Source organism: Dama dama, chromosome 30, assembly GCF_033118175.1.
Source record: "Dama dama isolate Ldn47 chromosome 30, ASM3311817v1, whole genome shotgun sequence".
In the NCBI taxonomy this organism is placed as follows: Eukaryota; Metazoa; Chordata; class Mammalia; order Artiodactyla; family Cervidae; genus Dama; species Dama dama.
The window spans coordinates 58,329,435-58,352,567 of NC_083710.1; the positions used below are offsets into that span (position 1 = coordinate 58,329,435).

The 23,133-nt window shown below is 35.2% G+C and overlaps 1 protein-coding gene across 1 annotated transcript; it reads left to right on the forward strand.

The window, feature by feature from the left end:
• Positions 1–1,847: 1,847 nt before the first annotated feature.
• LOC133049612 (cytochrome b5-like) lies at positions 1,848–2,803 on the forward strand. The gene has a single exon (XM_061133735.1). The coding sequence runs from the start codon at positions 1,930–1,932 to the stop codon at positions 2,332–2,334; it is 405 nt and encodes a 134-aa protein (XP_060989718.1). The 5' UTR covers positions 1,848–1,929; the 3' UTR covers positions 2,335–2,803.
• Positions 2,804–23,133: the final 20,330 nt, after the last annotated feature.

A 23,133-nucleotide genomic window follows, 5' to 3' on the forward strand; every position in this document is an offset into this window, starting at 1 on the left:
AGAGCAGAATATATTTGTACAGGGAAGACTGGTTTTCCCAATAGGAAGATACTAAAAGTGAAGCCTGAATTAATTGAGGGAGTAAATCAAGTACCTGTATGTGTGAAGAGCAACCAGGCAGAGGCAGAAGTACCTACTAAGACCCAGGCAAGAACATGCACCATCTTTTTCAGAGAGAACAAGAATTATTGTCGCTATAGCCAAGTGAGGCAATCAGAAAACTTTTCTCTGCAAAAAACAACTATAAAGCTCAATAAAATTGACAGAAGTAAACATTTCAGTGCTCTGGAAATGGTTCAAAGGTGTGCAATAGTCACAGAAGCCTTTATTCTTGGGGAAAAACATGCCAAACTTGGAGTGAGAACACACTCTGGGATTCTTTTTTCCCCCTAGGCTTGCTCTCATCAGCCCCGTCCCTTCTGCCCCTCCACCCACCCCATGCCGTTAGTAGGCATGAAGGTTCTACAGGGTAAAGGGTCGTCTGAGGATGGCTTCTCTCTGTCATGGTCAAGGGGAATATCACCCATTTTCGAGCACTGGACGATAGAGCAGTACTGTCTGTGGAAGTGATCATTTCAGAGGTTGATCAGTCGGGAAGGCTACCTCGTCTCCCCGAGGATTTTGTCTTGATTGTAACAAACAGGCTCAGAGAGGGCTCGAGCTAACCCAACACTCCCAGCCAACCCTCAGGTTGTGCCTCTGCCCACCGCAGAGAGGCCACAAGGCCCTGTGAAAAGTATAAGCCAGGGCAACCCTGAAAACCCTGAATTCCCTTCCCTGCCCTCCCAGAGACCCACTGGAAAATGAGTGCCTTACTGGATTAAGGCGTTTGAAAACATGGCTGTCCCGTCACAGGCTGACCTCTAAGTTATACAAACATGGAGGTAAACCCGGAAGAACAGGCTAAAAAGTAATATCAACCAAACACACAAACAAACAAGGCTAAGAGAGCTCAAATGCCAATCATTACAGGAAAACCAGTTTCATAGATCTAACCCTGGCAAATTACTAAACAAAGAAAAAACTAGCAAAAACAGCAACCTTCACAGGGGAAAGAAATCAATATTAAATATTTGCATTTCAGAAAATACCATGAAGAGTTCTTACCTTTAGTTTCTCTAGGTAGAGCAGGTAGTTGCTCCCCATCACAGGAATATCTGGCGTTCCTTTATACTACCATTTCTTCTATATGTAAGAAATTATTCAGTTCAGTTCAGTTACTCAGTCGTGTCCAACTCTTTGCGACCCCATGGACAGCAATACATCAGGCTTCCCTGTTCGTCACATTATTTATTAATAATTAAGATTTTCCCTTTCTTTAAAAAAATACATAGATGTAATTGACATATATTAATAAAGCAATTTTTACCATACTATCAAATTTTATTTATTTATTTACTGCTTTGGTTTTTTATACACACACACACACACACACACACACACACACACACACACACAGTGGTCAATGCAAGAAGATTATCTCTGTCTGAGTTTCTTTTGGCCATATATTATTTGTTTCATTACATAATTATTACTCAAAATAATTTTGTCATGTACAGGAAGGGATATTAAGAAATGATCTATTCCTGTATATATATGTGTCAAATTTGACCAATCACATGGACACACTCACAAAACTTTCTAAGTACTGTACATTTTGTAAGAGATCCTTTGTTTAATATATAAGATTCTTATGAATCAGCCATGGATTTACATACATACATGTGATTCATATCAATGTATGACAAAACCCACTGGAAAAAAAAATAATAATAATAATAAAAAAATTAAAAAAATATATATATATATAAGATTCTTTCTGGGAGCCCGGCAGCGGGGCATGTCCCAGGGTGAGTTCGCAGAGACTGCCGCTCTTCTCCGTCCTGCTCTCCTGCTGTCTTTAGGGCCTTAGGCTCTCTGCATTAAGAAATGGCCGAGGAGTCCAGCAAAGCCGTTAAGTACTACACCCTGGAAGAAATCCAGAAGCACAAACACAGCAAGAGCACCTGGCTGATCATACACTACAAAGTGTACGATTTGACCAAATTTTTGGAGGAGCATCCTGGTGGGGAGGAAGTCTTAAGGGAACAAGCTGGAGGTGATGCTACTGAAAACTTTGAGGATGTTGGACACTCTACAGATGCTCGAGAATTGTCCAAAACATTTATCATTGGAGAGCTGCACCCAGATGACAGATCAAAGATAACCAAGCCTGCGGAAAGTATTATTACTACCGTTGATTCTAATTCCAGCTGGTGGACCAACTGGCTGATCCCAGCTATCTCGGCACTGGTTGTAGCCCTGATGTATCACCTCTACACTTCGGAAAACTAAACGCATTCTCAGAAGCCAATGGAAGAAAAGACTGCTTTGGTCCGGGGAGAAAGAAGCCACCACTCTTAACTTTGACTGACAGAACCCTTCACCTGAAAATAATCTGAATACACCTGTTTTCCTTTCCTCCTACATTAGACACAAACCAAAACTGTTCCATTCTTTCAACTACTGAACTTCTAGAGTGTGCCTTCTTATTCATCACCTTTGTTCTGATGTTCCATCACTACATCATTTGCTTATTGTGGACAAGGTCTTTTAAAACATACCACCATGCTGAGCTGTCTGTTGGGTATATAATTGTCTTTCATGTTTAGAATCTGATTACTTGGCGGTCATTTAATGCTCTCGTCTTTCAGACCCAAGTTGTCCAAGGTGAGGAGGGGTGTCCTTGGGTCATTTGTTATGCTGCTTCATCTAATTGAATGATCAGATTTTGCATGTTTCTAGTGTAGGTTTTTTTTTTTTTTTTAAGGAAATTAAGGAAGGCCCAGAAATAATAACTTAAAGATTTCAAATAATTGTTCTACAAAAAACAACTGAATAGATAATAAAAAGAGAAAGTGGCCTGCAAGACCTAAAAAAAAAAAAAAAAAAAAAAGATTCTTTCTGTTTAACACTCATTATAGTCATATGTTTAATATCTTGTAATATTATAAAATAATAAATTAAGGGGTGAGAATAATCATGACCTTGGTAACTATAGTAATAAAAATTACTAAATTACTAAATAAAAATTACTAAAAAATACATACAGAAGTATGTATTTGAAAAATGTCATTTATGATTTCTACTTTTATTTATGAAATGCTTCATAATTAACATAAAGAGAAATAAATGATATTCCTTAGAAACTGTATTAAAGATGATACACAAGAGGACTTTTTTCTATAAAGACTGACATTTTACTATATTTCCAGGTTTAAAATTTCATTTCACTTTCAATTTGAAATCTTTACCATATAAATAAATAATAATTGTGAATACTAATATTGAAATAAGTACAGGAGTGTGAATTTCTCTTCAAAATCCTGATTTCAGTTCCCTTGGATATATACCAAGTAGTGAAAATCACTAAATCATATGATAGTTATATTTTAAATTTTTAATAATTTTCATATTCAGGTAGCTTCCATGTTTCAGTTTTCCACAGTGGCTACTCCAGTTTACATGGAATATAATATTATTCAGCCTTAATAAAGAAAGAAATCTTGCCATTTGTGACAACATGGATAAACCTGGAGAACATTATGCTAGGTGAAGTAAACTAGACACAGAAGAACAAATATTTTATGATCTCACTTATGTAAGGAATCTAAAATAGTCAAGCTCACAGATAACAGAATGGTGGTCTCCTAGGGCTAAGGGGAGGGTGAAGCAAGGAGGTGTTGGTAAAGGGTATGAAGTTTCAGTTATATGAGACAACTAAGTCCTAGAGTTGTAGTATACAGCATATTACCTGTAGTTAGCAATACTGTATACTATATTTTTAAAATTGTTAGTAGAGTAGAATTTATATTGTGTTCTTATCACAAAAATAAAGAGGATGGGGAAAAATTCTGGAGGTGATGGATATGTTTATGGCATTGATTATGATGATGCTTCAAAGATATAGATGTCTCCAAACTCAAGTTCTGCATATTAAATATGTACCACTGTTTCTATGTCAGTTATACCTCAATAAAATGTTTTTTGAGTCACCCACAGTTCAATTAACAAACAAAAAACAACCAAATGATGATCTTCAGTCTGTATTAGTACATTTAGTTTCTGTGACATTAAACTAAAGTGTTTTCTGTAGTGCCAGGTGTCATGGATTGGATGCAGTGACTTGCCATGTCTTAAAAAAAAATATATATATATTTCCTACATATATATATAGGAGTATAGTTGTTCTGCAGTCTATCATCCAGTTTAGGATTTAAGGGCAGAAACTAAACAGAGTTTTCTTCAGACATAGGGAATATTTTAATCCTCTAGGTCTGGCTAATGTTGACTCTCAAAGTTTGTTACATGTTGAATTATCTTACAAGGATTTGGAATACATCTCTCAGGTGACAAATTTTCAACTGATACAAAAGCACCTGTTTTTAATAGGAAAGCAAGTACATGATTTCATAGCCATCTAACAAAAACAGAATTTTAATGTGGTTAAAACTGAAAAATATATATATATATATATAGTTCTCAAGCACAATAGAACGTAGAGAAATCTCTCAATTTTAAACCAACATAGCTTTAGGGAATAAATTACAAGACAGCATTTCAGTTATCTAAGACAAAGTAATAGAAAACTTCAAATTATCTAAGAAGTCTTGCTTCATGGTCAGTTTAAAAGTAGCGTTACTATCCCTTAGATATCTTAGTTCTGTCTTGCCTTCTTAATGCATTTAACAAATGTTTATTATATATCTGCCAGGTGTTAAATCAGAGGTGGATTATTCTTGAGATAAAACCACTAACCTTAGTGAAGTGACAATACAGTTAAGGATGTACTATCTATAATAATGATTAAAAATAATTAAACAATGGAAACTTTAAATAAAATCTAATAAAATTGAACAAATGCACAGTTAATGCTGTGAAGGAAAGGTACCAGGGAATGCAAAGTAGAGAAAACTCACCCAAAGCGGAGAAAGGAAGATGGTCAAGGATGAATCCTGAGGGCTTATGCTTAATTAGTCTTCCAAGGGTGAATAGGTGTAGAACGGAAGAATAACTTAGGTGATGAGTGTCCCTGAGGACGAAAGCAACACATTCAAGTCAATGAGTTGAAAACCCAGGGGGATGGGATGGGGAGGGAGGTGGGAGGGAGGTTCAGGATGGGGAACACATGTAAATCCATGGCTGATTCATGTCAGTGTATGGCAAAAACCACTACAATATTGTAAAGTAATTGGCCTCCAACTAATAAAAATAATTGGGAAAAAAATAATAAAGTACATTTCTCATTAAAAAAAAAAAAAAAAAGACTGTAGTAACAGCCATAGCTCCATTAAAGTGGTTAGAGGTTGAGGAAAAATGAGGAAGTCCCAGAAGTGAGACACACAAAGCCAGCAGAAGTGAAATAATGAAAAACTGAAGATGTCTCCTGAGAAGAATTGTTTCAACCACTACATTTGAGATTTTTGCTACATTTTGTACCTTTTACAAATATGCAGTCTAAAGTTTCACTGGACTAACTTAACTATCTTGTGGAAAAAATTCTTAAGATAATATTACTTTTTTTCATTTATTTTTTAAATTTTTAATTGGAGGATAATTGCTTTACAATGTTGTGTTGGTTTCTGCCATTCAACAATGTGAATCAGCCATAGGTACACATATATATAGGTGTACGTATACATTTAAGAGCCCTCGTGAATCTCCCTCCCACTCCCCACCCCATCCCCCCGCCTTGGCCGTCTCTGAGCACCGGGCTGAGCTCTCTGCATCATGCAGCGAATTCCCACTATTTTATATACGGTCATGCACATGTTTCAATGCTACTTTCTCAATTTGTCCCACCCTCTCCTTCCCCTGTATGTCCACAAGTCTCCTCTCTATGTCTGCCTCTCTATTCTTGCTTTGCAAATTCATCACTGGAATTTTTCTAGATTCCATGTATGTGTTAATATATGATACTTGTTTTTCTGACTTACTTCATTCTGTATAATAGGCTCAGTTCAATAGGATGGTATTACTTTTTAATTTATATGTATCAGTTGCTTAGTCATTTTTGACTCTTTGCATCCTCCATGTACTGTAGCCTACCAGGCTTTGCTGTCCATGGAATTCTCCAGGTAGCCATTCCCTTCTCCAGGGGATCCTCCCAACCCAGGGATTTGACCTGGGACTCCCGCCTTGCAGGCAGATTCTTTGCTGTCTGAGTAACCAGGGCAGTCCCAACGTTTTGAAAGTGGTCGGTTATTTATGAAAGGTAACTAAGTGGGAGCTGTAGACCTGAGCCGCTTTCTGGGGACCTGACTATGTGTATGTACATGTGTGTGTCTTGTTGACATTACAGATCCATAACTGAGTATTCATGGGAAGTTCCTTCTATACTAACAGACAAAACGTGAACATGGGAAGATACAACGATGTAAAGGTTCTTTAGTGACATAGTTGCAAGAAGAGCAGTCAAGTGCCTCAGTAACAGTGTCATGTTAGGATAGCTTTATGAATTTGTCACAGTGAGAATATGTCTAGAAATATGATTAGAATAGTGCAAGTTGTTGAACTACAACTTAGGATGTCATACCCACAGTGATATCTAAATATGTGAAATCTGTGGTCAAAACCAGCACTATCCAGTAGAATTCTCTGTGACCATGGAACCGTTCTGTCTGCTGTTACAGCATTGTAACCACTAGTCACTTCTGGCTGTTGAACACTTGGAATGTGAATGTTATAACTAAATGAGTTTTAATTTTAGTTATGTTATAATTAAAATTTAATTGCCATGTTTGTTTAGTTGCTATTGCTTTGGAAAACAAATTCTGACACATTCTTTCTTTGACAGGGCTTCTATACAACTTGAAATAATGTAGATAGTCTATGCTTTAGTGGTAACATTACTGTCATTTACCGAGGAATTATTTCTTTAGACTTGTTACATATAATTTTCGACAGATATGGTCAAATGTTACCACCTTAGAAGTCTGACTAAGATCATTTTGTGTGTCTCTATGATTATTAACTAGATGTTATATTTATAGTATACTTCTCAGAGGCAAATTTTTGTTTCCAGACCTTGGTGTACAGAACATTACTGAATTCTCAGATATTGACAGTTCTCGCATTTGTTTTGCCCCAATGTTGCATTGCTATCAAATGTCTCATTTTATAGACTCCTTTTCTTCATTTTTTCACAATTTTTCTTTCTTCATTAGGAAAAAAATCAGAGAGAGTTCTTGAGATAAATGAACAGCTTTGAGATAAGAAAGTAAATGAAAAACAGAGGTAGAGAGGTATTGCATTTTAATTTTTGCACTGCTGAGCAACAGCGTTTATGACATAGTACACAGTTCTTTAGTAGTCAGTAGTCACTACTGATGTGAATTTTATGAATGAATGATAGCAAAGTCAATTGGAAAAGTATGAATCAATATGAAGAAAGTATATATCATATCCCTGTCTTACAACTTCAGAAGCAATTTAACATTTTAAATTATAGTTGATGATATCCATAACCTATGGATTACACTCATAGAATATGACCTCGAAACTCTGGCAGGCGTGTACAAAGCATTATGCCACCGTGTATATTGTAATAGCAAAAGGCTTGAAACAACCTAAATCTTTCATTTCACTAGAAGAAATATGTATATTTATTTTGGTTTTACACAGATTAAAGTCCTATATTGTCTTAAAGCTCTATACAGATATTATCACACATTCTATATAAGGCCAAAAAATAATTTGCCCAATACTATATAAATGAAAATTACCAATTCACTTTTGTGGTTGTCCTAAGGATTTGATAACTGAAGAGCTCTAGTAATTCTAATATGTTATAAGAACCTCTGGTATTAGAAACCTTTTGGTCACAAAATCAACAGGATCCTGTGCAACCACATAATAAAATGAAAAAAAAAAGGTTGATGTTTGCATACAAGAAAAAATAAAACTGATAAGTAAAATATTTCCTGTCCAAATACTGATGAAATCTTGAGAAAAAAAATCTGTAAAATGAATATGTTCAAATTTATTCCTACTCAGCCTAAGATGAGATTTCAATTTTAAACAAGTAGAAATAATCTCTACTTCTTTTATTGGATTTTCTATGTTGATGATGCCTATTCAATCCTTAACTATGGCCTCGGGTCATACACCTACCCTGCCCTCTGAAAATCACCATTCAGATACTCGTGGAGACTACTAAAATTCAATATTAAGCCCACAGAGATATATTCCTTTCCAAATGACAATGGTGTGTATGTATATATACATCTATAAAAACACACATGTATAAATGTCTACATATTCTCATCCTTGAGTTTTTTTCTTTCTTACATTCCAGGAAGCATCACAGCTTTATGGATATCCTGTGAATCATTGAAACCTAAAACTATGGAATCATATCTCACTCTATCTAGCAAATCAAATGGATATTGTCTCCAAGTTTATATTACCTCCATTTCCTACAGTCAATTTGTCATGACACAAACCCTAGACCTGGACCCTCATTAGTTCACACCAGAATACTATAATTGCTCTTTGCCTATAAAATCTTCTTAATAGCATATAATCTGGCTTCAGCTGGATGGAAGATCCCTGTTCTTTACAGTCTCTGTAACTGTTCCTGATTTAAAACATCCCCAGGTAAACGTTATGTTTCTTACCTCTGCAGAACTAATGGTTAGCGTTGCTGTTGTTATTATCATTGAGGACTTTGTGATCAAGGACCCTATAGCCTCTCCATTCATTCAGACTGTATTTTTAGAAGTCAACTGGGAACTTTAATATTTTTATCCATTCTCCTATACCCATTGCTTCACAGTACATTTTCTGTATAAGAATGGATGAGATACAAGAGAGACCAATGGTCTACACTGATCATATTTTTTTCCTATTTTTAAGCCCATTTTATTACTTTTTAAAATTTTCAAATGTCACTGAAGTAACTTCAAAGGGCATAGTCAAAGATCAAAATAATTTTGATCTAAGCTATCATATATCTTTAATATATTTTTCTCTATAATTCATCTATACTCAAACACACACACACACACACTCACACACCTTATCTTGAACTGCTAGATTACTGATTCCATGTGTTCATGGGCAGAATTGTTTGCATTAATTTTTCCAATATCCAACAAGTTCTTTGCATATGTTAACTGAGTTAAATTCATTCAAAAAAAATAATGATCCTATTGTTCAGTCTTTGTAGGTGACAAGTCTGAATGTGTGATCAGATAATCATGAATAAGCATGAGTCTATACACAATAGATCCAGCTGATAATTCTGAAAATCAGTTGTGAAAGTCTGCTTTTATTATGAAAGTAGATATTCACATTTTATTGTTGTATTATCTTATTTCAAAAATTTTATATATCTAGTAAGAACTACATTAAAAGTAAAAGCTTACATTTATATTCATACATAAAGTACATTCAGAAGGTAACTCCAGGGACACAGAAAATGCCAAAAACTTGCACTTTATTCCCAGAGCTTAGACGTCAACACTGCCAAACAATTGCTGTGAGTTGGAAAACATTCTGGATATTGATATTCAATATTTTTAACCTTTTGTCAGTAGGTGATGGATTAACTTAGTTCCAAGCCTGTTCTGGTTGACAGTGAGCACTGATTTAACTCATTTCTCACTGCAGGGAGAAGAATCAGAGCCAGGGAGAACAGCCAATAGAAAAAAGAAAACGAATTAAAAATAAAATTAGTGCACTAGTACTTTAGCACTGTTAGGCATTCCAGAATCTCAGGGATAATTAACATTTTTAATATAAAATATTGATGTTATGCAGTATTAATGTAGCATCACAGTAAGAATTGACAGTGTTTAATGTTTCATAGCAGCCTCCTAGCTGAGCATAGAACTTTTCACAAGTGAAGGGAATTTAATTTTAGATTAAAAAATATAAAAACCTTCTGGGATAGAATGCAGTTAACTCTTTCTTCCTTTCTCTCTTTACTATTTTACCTTGCATGGGTGTGTGCTAAGTCACTTCAGTTGTGTCCGACTCTTCAGCCCTATGGACTGTAGTGCACAATTTTCCTCTGCATACGGGATTCTCCAGGCATGAATACTGGAGTGGGTTGCCACTACTTCCTCTAAGGATCTTCCCAACTCAGGGATTGAACCCCTGTCTCCCGGTCTCCTGCAGCTCTTGCATTGCAGGCAGATTCTTTGCCGCTGAGCCACCACAGAAGCCCTACTTCTTTATTTGGGAGAATAAGTAATATAAATCACACCATTGCCTAAACCAGACATCATATTAGCAACTGCAAAACTGTGACTTCTTTAGTTCTTTCAGTCATTCTGCATTTATTAGTTTCAATTATCCTGTGTTTTAAACCATCCTTCCTGCCACATCTAGTACTGTTTAACAACACTGAAATGTAGTCTATACAGAAGGTGCAGAAAAACTTTTTAATTTTTCTCATTTAACTATCAGTGCTCATCATGATGAGTTAGTACACCGGCAAACTCAAGTGTTCCATAAGGAGCATTGATCTGTTTCTCTGTGCTTATATATACCTCTATATCTATCTATATATTCTGGGATATTTATATACTTGGCATTTTCTACATAGTTTAGTGATCATTCTTTTCAAATCACAATAGACTCTAAACTAAAGCAATGAGACTTAAGATGACTTCTGTGTCTTCTGTACAGATTCCATAATCCTTTGGTACCTTCCATTCTTTATGTTCAACATTATGCTCCCAACTTCTTGAGTTTCCTGCCCAGCAGTTAAAAGAGCTTTTCTCTGAGCTTCCTCATGATTTCTATTGTTGAAAGTCATTTAATGAACAAAAATCTGGCTGCTAGGGGTGGTTTATTACCACTGGATTTCTATTGCCCTTATATATTTTCAATGGACAGGGTTAGAACATGCATTTGGAAATAAGAATATAAAAAACAATATGCATTGTTTTATTCAATCAAATATAAGCTTTACTATTTTTACCTTTTATGCTGAAAGGATATTTTTATACATGCTGAAAAGTTATTTTTTTTTAAATAATACCATACTTACTTAATTTCTTTATCCTACCATGTCAGAAATTATACATAAAGTCTGCACAAGATGACAATAATATGACAGAATAAAATTTGAACTCTGGTGTTAGAGAAGACTCTTGAAATTCCCTTGGACTGCAAGGAGATCCAACCAGTCCATCCTAAAGGAAATCAGTCCTGAATATTCATTGGAAGGACTGATGTTGAAGCTGAAACTCCAATACTTTGGCCACCTGATGCAAAGAACTGACTCATTGGAAAAGTCCCTGATGTGGGGAAAGATTGAAGGCAGGAGGAGAAGGGGACAACAGAGGATGAGATAGTTGGATGGCATCACCGACTAAATGGACATGAGGTTGAGTAAGCTCCGGGAGTTGATGATGGACAGGGAGGCCTGGTGTGCTACAGTTCATAGGATCACAAAGAGTTGGACACGACCGAGCAACTGAACTGAACTGATAAAATTTGAGATTTCTTTGCACTTGTTTTCTGCCCTTAGATATACAGCTTTGAGACTGCATAAACACTTGGACTGATTCTTCTTGCTCTATGAGATTGTATCACCAAAATTATATATAATTAGTTCTATTTATTTCAATTAATTTTAATTAGATTTTTCTTTATACATTCATTTAACTTTCTGATTATATAAAACATAATAATGATATGATTCGCATATCAAAGTTATAGTACAAGTACATTCACAGGAATTCTTTTCATCCCTGTTCCTTCTACTTTGTTACTCCCTCTTCTTTATCAGTTCAGTTCAGTGCTCAGTTGTGACCGACTCTTTGACCACGGGAAAAACCATAGCTTTGACTAGATGGACCTTTGTTGGCAAAGTAATGTCTCTGCTTTTTAATATGCTGTCTATGTTGGTCATAGCTTTTCTTCCAAGGAGCAAGCATCTTTTAATTTCATGGCCACAGTCACCATCTGCAGTGCTTAATTTTAGTAGTTTCTGTTTTGTGTTCATTAGTTTTTCTGCAAATATAAACATAGTGTGTGTGTGTTCATTTTTTCCACTTTCTTATTCAAAAGGCAGCATCATGTATATTCTGTGTCTTACTATTTTTCATTAAACAGTAGATTGTGGAGTTCACTCCATACTAGTGTATGGAGGTTGCGTATGTGGTTTTACAAGAGTTTAGTACTCTATTTTGTGACTGTATAATTTTTTTTCATTTTTTCACACAATCCTTTATGGATGGCCATTTTGATTGTTTCTAACATTGTTATGACAAATAATACCAGGGCATATAATTTTGTTCATAAGCCACTTTGCAAGTGTATCTTTAGGACAGATTTTTAGAAATGGGACTGCTGTAATAAAATAGAGGTACACATGTAATATCCCTAAATATCAAGTTCCTCTCCATAAGAATTGTGACAATTTACATTTTCATTAGTGCTGTATAGCATGCTTGCATGCATGCATGGTAATTTTCTTCAGTTGTGTCCGATTCTTTGTGACCCTATGAATTGTAGCCCACCAGGCTCATCTGCCCAGCATTGTTAAGTGAGATATTTTGTCACTATGATAGATGAGAAATCATAATTTTATTTAGACTTTCTCATTATATGCAACATCTTTTTATATTTTATAGAGAAATTTGTATTTATCTTTTCTGTCACTAATGTGTTCATATATTACCCTTTCACTATATGCTTCCTGGTCTTTATTTTCTCTAATCTTTAGGAACTTATTACAAATCAAGTATATTAGATTTGGTTTGTGAGATAGGCTGGATATATATTTTCACCATTTATCAATTGTCTTTTGACTTTGCTAATAGGTGAGCTTTTTACCATCAATTTATTATTTATAATGTAGTATAATTATAATTACCCTATTAGCTGTTCCTTATTTATTTATTCGCTTGCTGAATACCATTGTAAAGCTCAAATATGATAAATATTCATTGGAATACACAGATACTAAAAAGACAATTTAAATATAGTGAAAATTGTATATTTGGAGTATGCAAATAATACACAAATACCTGAGGGCTTATCTTGAGAAGGAAATGGCAACTCACTCCAGTGTTCTTGTCTAGCCTTGCAGGCTACAGTCCATGGGGTCACAAAGAGTCAGATACTACTGAGTGACTATCACTCACTCACACTATCTGATACACTATGAGATGTATTATATCATGATTTGTTATCTTGTGCTCTAAAAATTAACCCTGATATTAATTCCATTTTGGCTGCAGTAAATGTGTAATTGGTATCTGCAAAAGTTGGCTTGCTTATATTGAAAAACTAGATTAAATTTATTAAATTATTAATTTGTTTTTCACATCTAGATATGATGCAAGAATTGGTACTGTAGAAAGCGTTAGTCACTCAGTCATGTCTGACTCTTTGTGCCTACCAAGCTCCTCTGTCTATGGGATTCTCCAGGCAAGAATAATGGAGTGGGTTGCCATTGCCTACCCCAGAGGATCTTCCTGGCCCAGGGATGGAACCCACATATCCTGCATCTTCTGCACTGGCAGTGGATTCTTTAGCAGTGCACCATCTGGGAAACCCTTAATGTAGGAGAGCAGTACATAATTACATAAAGTGTCAGCACAAGCCTACACTCAGTTCAGTCAGTCAGTCATGTCCGACTCTCTGTGACCCCATGGACTGCAGGACGCCAGACTTCCCTGTCCATCACCAACTCCCAGAGCTTACCCAAATTCATGTCCATCATGTCGGTGATGCCATCCAACCATCTCATCTCTGTCGTCTCCTTCTCCTGCCCTCAATCTTTCCCAGCATCAGGGTCTTTTCCAATGAGTCAGTTCTTCACATCAGGTGGCCAAAGTATTGGAGTTTCAGCTTCAACATCAGTCCTTCCAATGAATATTCAGGACTGATCTCCTTTAGGATTGACAGGTTGGATCTCCTTGCAGTCCAAGGGACTCTCAAGAGTCTTCCCCAACACCACAGTTCAAAAGCATCAATTCTCCAGAGCTCAGCTTTCTTTATAGTCCAACTCTCACATCCATACATGACTACTGGAAAAACCATAGCCTAGACTAGACTGAGATTTGTTGGCAAAGTAATATCTCTGCTTTTTAATATGCTGTCTAGTTTGGTCATAGATTTTCTTCCAAGGAGCAAGTGTCTTTTAATTTCATGGCTGCAATCACCATCTGCAGTGATTTTGGAACCCAAAAAAGTAAAGTCTGTCACTGTTTCCATTGTTTCCCCATCTATTTACCATGAAGTGATGGGACCAAATGCCATGATCTTAGTTTTCTGAATGTTGAGTTTTAAGCCAACTTTTTCTCTCTCCTCTTTCACTTTCATCAAGAGCCTCTTTACTTCTTCCTTGCTTTCTTCCATAAGACGTACACTACTCAGGAGCAAACAAGACTTTCACTATTTACTAACTGAATGTGTTTGCCAAGTTACTTCATCATATTACATCTCAATTGTCTCACTGAAGAATGGAAATACCAACAGAAATTATGTGATAGGGTTGTTTTATTTCAATGCATGTAAAATACTTCTGGGAACAAACCAATTCCTAAGAAAACCTGATAGCCATAACAGTTTTTATTTTTTATTTTCTTTTATAGTAATTGTACATGTTAAATAAGAATAATGGCAATAATTCTCATTATTAAGCCAAGGACTTCTCTGGTACAAACTATCAACCCGAGTCATATGTATAACATTATTCCTAAAAGGGGAAAAATGGTAAAGAAAACAAATTTTACCAGTTAGATTTATCGAACACCATGCATATTAGACAAGTGTTTGCATATAGAAATTTGAAGTATTAAAATATGTTTGAAAATTATAAACCATAAGCATTATGAGCTATTTTTCTTATTCATTTATATTTGTATAAATTCTTCCAGAGAGCAAGATTAGGGAAGCCTCCAAGTTTCTGTTCACCAACGGTGGATTCATTTTTCAAGACACCAAGAAAAGAGAGTATAATGGTGCTCACTTTCATGTATTCACAATGATTGTTTCTACAATAAATATTTCAATTGAAATTGCTTTGATTTGATTTTCAACTGTAAGGAAAAAATATTTAAGACATTTACTTCAAGGACATATTCAAAAAATTAATGCTCCTAGTCTTTGAAGTATTGCAGACAGCCATTGAAAGTCTAGATCTAAAGCACCAAGAGTTATTCTCGTGTCTTTTAGCTGCTCATTAGTTTGATGTATTTCTTACAGATACCATTACTGCCAGGCTGCTGATCGATTACAGTGCATAGTCTGACCTCAATATTAGATGACTCTAATTATTTTGGATAGATAGAAGTTTATTTTCAGAAAGCAAATGCTAGAAAGTTTATCTCTAAATTGTATTTTAAGCCAGTGATATTGTTTATACTAAAGTGATTAGCAAGTATTTGAAGTAAGAACTGAAAAATCCATTTTTTATGTAAATATATTTCTGAAAAATATCCTGAAGTTTATCCCTAAAGAAAAGTAAATATATTTCTGAAAAATATCCTGAAGTTTATCCCTAAAGAAAATAATGTTCCTGTCAAAATTGACATTTAATTTTATTACTAAAAAGAGCAGTAAATTTGATTTGACTGGTTTCAAAATAAGAAAATTGTAACTATAGTTAATGAACAAAAAAGACAAAAACCAGTATAGTTAAAAACAAGCAACAAATAATTCTCCATTTTAATGTAAATGTCTATTTTTCACTCATAGAGTTCTCTCACACCAACATTATTCTTAACAAAAAGAAGATAATCTTTTCATTTCTTCTTGGCCCCAGAAAGAGATGCTCTTTGGAGAAATTCAGTGCTTAAATATCACTATTTCCATATGGAAAAGTGAGTGAATGGGTGCTCTACAAAGATATACTATGACCATGTCAAAACTCTTGTTTTCTCATTCTGAATGCACATATGTACCATGGATTCACATTATTTACTAGGGTGTAATGCTTTCTCAGATGTCATGTGTGTGTCAAAGTAAGTGAACAAATTGAAAGACGTTTTGCCATTATGACATACATGTGAATTTCCTCTTATCAATGAACAAATCAATTTTTACATTGCAGTTTTTTTACCTTATTAACATTAAAATTATTTCTGCACAGTAATTTTAAAAAAATGTACCAGGATGTTTTCCATGAAGTGTGGAAAAACAGATTTTCTCCTTTGGTCATACTGTTGGAACCTTTTGTAGAATAGGTGCTCCACTGAAGAAAATAAGGTTATTCATGAGGACACGACTGAGCGACATGAACAACATGTGGTTTGATTACCTAAGACAGTGTAAATAGTGTGTCTGCTTTCTTGGGGATAAGATTAAAAAACATATATATTAGAAAGGTCCTGAGATTGTCCATCTGCCAGTGTGCTAGAAGCTGTGGAGGAGCTGTGTCTCCTCCAGGCAGAATGATGAATGATAAAAGTCACTGAAGTACTTCTGCACTTACTCAGCTCATTTTACACATGTGGAAATGCAACAACAACAAAATTAAGTTACTGGCTCAATTTATCACAGCTCATAAGTACAGAGATTAAATTTCTAACCACTACATATAATCACTATTTGGGGAGCATGGTTATTTCAGGGAAAACAGGGAGAATGTAAGACTGAAATTATGTGAGTAAGTGATGCTAAAGAGCAAAGAAGGAGGAAAGAAATTTAAGAAAGCAGCTAGCAAAAATGTTATAAGTATGCCAGAAAATCATTTTAAAATGTACTAGAAGGGATTTTTGAGTTTAGTAATTAAATATAAAATAAAACTTCCATATAGACACAGAACAGTGGCAAGTCAGATTCTGAGTGAAGAGAGGAAGAGATTGAAATGGTCATGCCCAACTGATTTTTTATTCATTCAGGGGAAAAATTAGTGAGAATACAAAAAGAGAACAGGAGTTCAAAGCTAAAGTACATTCTTCCTACACTGAAGAAATCATCAGGAGTCTTTTACTTCTAATACATGCTACCTTGAACTCCAATTTCCTTGCCTGGTAAACGAGATGACTAAACTACATATATATATATATATATATATTTTTTTTTTTTCTTTTGCAGCTTGAAACTGGTGTTATGGAGCTCTTCCTCTGATGCCTACATAATGTTAAACAGAACTACTGTTCTTTTTTCCTCATGGAATAGCTTTGTCAATTCTGAAACCTACATTGACTTCTTCTGTCATTTATACATGGCAGCACGTACTGTTGGATCGTGGTGTATTAAAGAACTGTACATTTATTTAGGCATTTGCTGAAAACACGTTACACATTTTTTTCTATGTTCCACACACACAAAAAATTCTCTAAAGAAACCTTTACATTTGTCATGATCAAGGTCTAAGCAGTCATAGTATGCAGAGGAATAAGTAAGGCAGATTGGAATGTAGATAAAGTCAGGGTCTTATACAGAATTATACATGCAAGTTAAGCTTTTGAATCAGGACATAGGAAGAAGAGAGAGAATTACAAAAATAATAAAGAATTCAGCACATATATATTAAAAACTAGTTGAAATAAAAAATGAGCAGAGGATTTCCCTGGTACCTCAGTGGTAAAGTATCCGCCTGCCAATGTAGGAGACATGGGTTTGATCCTTGATCCTGGAAGATCCCACATGCTGCAGACCAATGAAGCCCGTGTGCCAAAACTATTGGACCTGTGCCCTAGAGCCTGTGAAACTCAACTACTGAGCCCTTGTGCTACATCCACTGAAGCCCTTGTGGTCTGCAACAAGAGAAGCCGCCACAAGGAGAAGCCCAAACACCACAACTTGAGAGGAGCCCCAGCTTGCCACAACTAGAGAAAAAGCCCACACAGCAACGAAGACCCAGCACAGCCAAAAATAAATAAATATTGTTTTAAAATGAGCACAATGTAGGGGCATACTTATAAACCTTGAAGCAAACTCTGAGACTCTGATGTCCACTGGGGAAAGATGTGGTAGGTTGTTAGTAGGATCCTAATTTGGAGGAAATTAGAATAAGAAAACATGCAAGACCTGTAACAGATATTAGAAACTCTGTCTCCAAGATTGGTGTTCAAAGACTTAAAAATCTATCCATTGTAGCTTTAAAGCAATTTTTAAAAAGCACTAAAAATGACTTATTGCTGGGTCCAGTACTTATTACAATAAAGATAATGGCATAGGGCTTAATTAAAGGAATAATTGGACTGGATGAGGTAAAACTAGATGTGGTACAAATTGTTAAGCATCATTTTCATTATAACTATCCCTATGTACAGAACATGTTGAGTAATATTCATATGTATAAATGTTAAAATTTTAGAGCTAGAAATTACTTTTAAGAATTACTATCAATTTCTTTCATTCTTGAGATGCATTAACAGATTCATTCATTTAACAAATGTTTGATGAGATTTTACTAAATTCCAGGAACTATGCTAGATAAAGAAATTTAGCAGAAGTGAAATGAAACACATTACTATCTACATGCCATTGTAAATCCTTTTCCTTAAAATCCCCATAGTTAAGATTCTTGCTATGATATCATATGATGTTATACACTACCACTCCTTTCTGCAATCTACAGATGTTAATTGCACTTATTCTTTAAAAAAATGTTTTACTATTAACAACACTACTCTGTCGTGGCTCTTGGTGTTTTAATAACCAAGCACATAGTCTTTCAATATCAATTATTCTTAGAATCCTGAACATCCCCCTACTATGAATATGTTTTCCATCTTACCCAGGCCCGTGATATACATGAGAATGTTCTAGAATTTGACATCACCAATAATCTAACATTTTCTCATAATTTAAATTTCAAATATACTAATCTCTAACTATTTTCAGTCTCAAAACCACAATTGACTCCAAATGATTTTCTCAGCTTCTATAGTTCTCAACTCCATCCATTGATCTTCTCAATTTTCCCAGCCCTGTTCCTTCATGCTTTTATTTCTTCTTTATGCATTCTAGATTCCACTGTCCATCATTACAATCATTTACTTGTGTAAACATTAATCCATTTTCTTCTTTCTCTGAAAATAAAAACAAATACAAAATTCCACATGTTCTCAGCCTCCACTTAAGCATTTACTATGGCTACAGTTAAATGTAAAACCATAGTTAAGTCAGCTCACTTTAGTTAATGATTCTTAACCTTAAATAGGACATCAAAACTACCTGGAATCATATTATACTTTCCTTGTTATTTTTTCTATTCTCCTTGAAGTTTATTAAATGCCTTTTCATCTCTCAAAACTCCAACACACTCTTCACTATCTTCTTCCTCTTCACTATCACTAAATGACCTTGTTTTTATTTTGTAGAGAATATAAAAACAATGAGAAAAGTTTTCCAAGGACTATCACTGACACATATCAATATGTCTTCTTCTGTGGCTGTACTGTTTTTATCTTACCTGTAATTAATAATATTGAAATTGTGATTATAGCTAATGTCAACTCTTCATATTCATTAGAATTGATAGTTACTTAATTATTCCAATATATTAATCCAGATAATGGTTTCTCATCTGTTCATATCACTTTACTCTCTCTCCTATATTATTATCATAAGCATACAGGTACACTGTAATATCTCATTATTTACCAAAAAGCACACAAAATCCTCCATTTTATGTAGCTTTTTTCTTTCGCATACCAGTAAAGCATTCAAAAGAATTGTTGATAATGTTTTCTGTAACATATTTTCTATAACACTTGACACTGAATATTATTTCTTTGTTCTTGAAAAACACTTTCACTTGATATAGAGGACCACATTGGTTCTCATGCCACCTCCCTGGCCAATCCTTCTTCATTTCATTTATTGCTTTTACTATTATTATTTCTTGAACATCTATAATTTATGGTGCCCCAGGGACCATTCTTTAGAATTTTCTATTCTTTATATGAACTCATATTTTAGGTAACCATGTCAAATTGTATAAATTTAAATCAATGTTTCTGAAACATTTTTCCATTAATATCTCCCTAAGGAGAAAAATTAAATTGAATTTATATTCTCCCTAATGAGAGAAATTAAATATTAAGAATATGAATTTGTCATATAGGTTTGAACTATGGAGAGTCACAGCACACTGTAATAGCCAAGAGTTTTCCACCCTCTAAGAATCAATTTTCACTTTTTTGAGGGAGATATCACCCCTATTGAGAGTGAATGCTTTAAATTTTATTTATATTCTGGTAAATCTAAATATATAACCTCAGAAAGAACCTCTTATCTGAACTCCATACTCATAACCAGCTACCTAAATGACATTTTGTCAGTTAATTTTAATAAGTATCACAAATTAAAAGGGTCCCAAGTCAAAATTTTTATGTTTATCTTCACTCTTCTAAAGCTCCTTCTGAAATTGTTCCCTTCTTAATTAATGGTAAAGTAATTGTTATATTAGTTTAGGCCCTAAATTTTCAGAGCATCTTTGATTCATCTCTAGCACCATTCCATCAATACATGCTATTGATCTAAGTTAACAATTTATCCAGCATTTGACTGTTTCTCATCATTTCTATTACTAATATACTTCTAAAATCCACCATGATTCCTCAACTGGATTATTGTAATAACTCTTAGCTTCTCTCTCTGATTATTTCCTGTGCTGTTCACTCACCCAATCCTAGGATTTTCTAAGTGGCAATTAAAAAATGTCTAAATCACATAATAACTAAATCTTCTGATAGCATTCCATCTCACTCACAGTAAAAGTACATAAACTTGCCTACATGATTTGCATTTGAATCAGCTCTTTGATCTCAACTTTGACTCCTCACCCAGTCTTTCCTATTTAGCCAAATTATTCTCTTTGATGGTCTTCAAACAGATGAAGCAAAGCACTTTTCCATTCAAGGGTAACTGAGAGCACTCTTCCTTCTACATGGACTTCATGGATTGCCATGGAATGTTTCCTCTACTCATTCAGTTCCATATCCTCAAAATCATGTTGTAAATTTTTTACTGACCATCCTATTTAAATTAGCATTACATCTAGCCTTGCTTCTGTTTTCTCTAAAATCCTTACCACCATCCAGCATTCTACATTTACCTAATTATTTGCTACTTATGTCCTCTTTCATGAATTTAAGTCTCATGTAGTCAGATATACTATTCGTTCATTGTTGTATGTATGCCAGGATGCAAGCAGTTTTTCAAATAAAGTGCTGAAAAATATAATGTACTTAATTACATATGAGTGGAGAAAAAAGATTATGGACATATAAACCATTAAAATATATAAAAATTAAAGAAAAAAAAAAAACAGATTAAGGAGGAAAGAGGGACAGAGTGGTACAAGGAGAAAGGGGTAGACATAGAGACAGACTGACAGAGAGAAAGGAGAGAGAGAGAAATTAGAGAGATGTTTCTTTCCAGAAGAATAAATTCTGAAGAAGGAATTCATAGGGCCTGGACTCCATCTCAGGCCTGTCTGTGCTGGCCGTGCTCGGCTGCCTCTCCAGCGGACTCTGAACTCTCTGCTTAGTGCCTGTGGGGACGACAATGGAAGGATAAGACCCCCTCCAGACAGGGGAATCTGGAAGATCACATCCAGGTTACTCATTGCCTAAGAGGAAGCATACCGTAATCACCCCTGTCTCCAGACAGGTCATAAACTTTTTCCGTATCTATCAGGATGTAATCACAGGCTTATCGATTATTAACTGGTTGGAATGTAACTGCGGGCTTATTGATTATTGACTGTTTGAACACATAACACGTACACATTTTGGACACGTACACATGGGGTAGGTGGTGGGTTTGGACACGTACGCATGGGGTAGGTGGTGGGTTTGGACACGTACACATGGGATATAAAAGATTTTCACAAATGCTGGACGGGGTCCTTGGCTAAGAGGAGACTCTGCCTTGGGCCCGCCAGCGTAATAAACTGCACTCCACTATCTGCATTGTCCTTCTGAGTGAGTCTGTTCCCGGAAAGCGTGGCTATAACAATTCTAAGCTATATAGATATAAAATAAATATATATTATTATAGCCTTTTCAGAAATTTTAGAAGTTTTTTTTTCAAAGTAATGGGAATAATATCTCCATTCTAATCATGAGAAAACTTTACACAAACCCAAAGGACTAAGTACCTGACTAGTAAAGTACTTACTAGTAAGATAATGAAAGATAAGGAAATACTAAAATCTTTTCACATACCAGAGGAGGCAATGCGGACGTGACAACTAAATGTAATTTATGACAAACTAAATGTAACTTGTCTAGGAACCCTGGACTGGTTCCTAGAATACAAAGAGAAACTCACAGAAAAAATTGGTGAAATTTCAAGTTTTACATTTTGATAATAGTAATATACTGGGACTTCCCTGATGGTCCAGTAAGTGGTTAAGAATCTGCCAATGCAGGGGACACTGGTTTGATCCCTAGTCTAGGAAGATTCTACATGCCATTGAGCAACTAACCTGTATGCTGCAACTACTGAAGCGCCCACACTCTAGAGCCCATGTTCCACAAGACGAGCCACTGCAATGAGAAGCCCGTGCATTACAACAAGGAACCGCCCCTCCCCAAAAAAGAATAGTAACATAGTAACATCTGGGTGTTTTTTGTTATTTGTTTGTTTGGTTAGTTTTGACAAATGTACCACTGTAATACAGGGGAAACAAATTGGGTGACGGGCATACAGGAACTAACTATACTGCCTTTGTGATGTTTCTGTAGGTCTAAAGTAAATTCAAAATAAAACGTTTATTCAAAAAAAGAGCAGGATTTTTGTGAGAGAGAGCAATAGAGTCAAGAATATTGTTTTAGAAAAAGAAACAAGAGATGTGTCTGGTGTCGTTTGGTGTCGTCGTCACTGAACTGCTAAGTCGTGTCTGACTCTTACATGACCCCATAGACTAGCCTACCAGGTTCCTCTGTCCATGGGATTTCCCAGGCAAAAATACTAGAATGGGTTGCCATTTCCTTCTCCAGCTGGTCTTCCTGACCCAGGGATCAAATCAAATCAGCCTCTCCTGTTCTGGGAGGCAGATTCTTTACCATGGAGTCACTTGGGAAGCCCAGGTGCCATTTGACCAGAGTCCAAATAAGTGAAGAGAGGGATAGAGCCATTCAGATATCTGGAGGAAGGATGCTCTAAGGAGACAAGTGCAAAAATTCTGAGTTGTGCTCACAAATCATCCACTATTGTTCACAA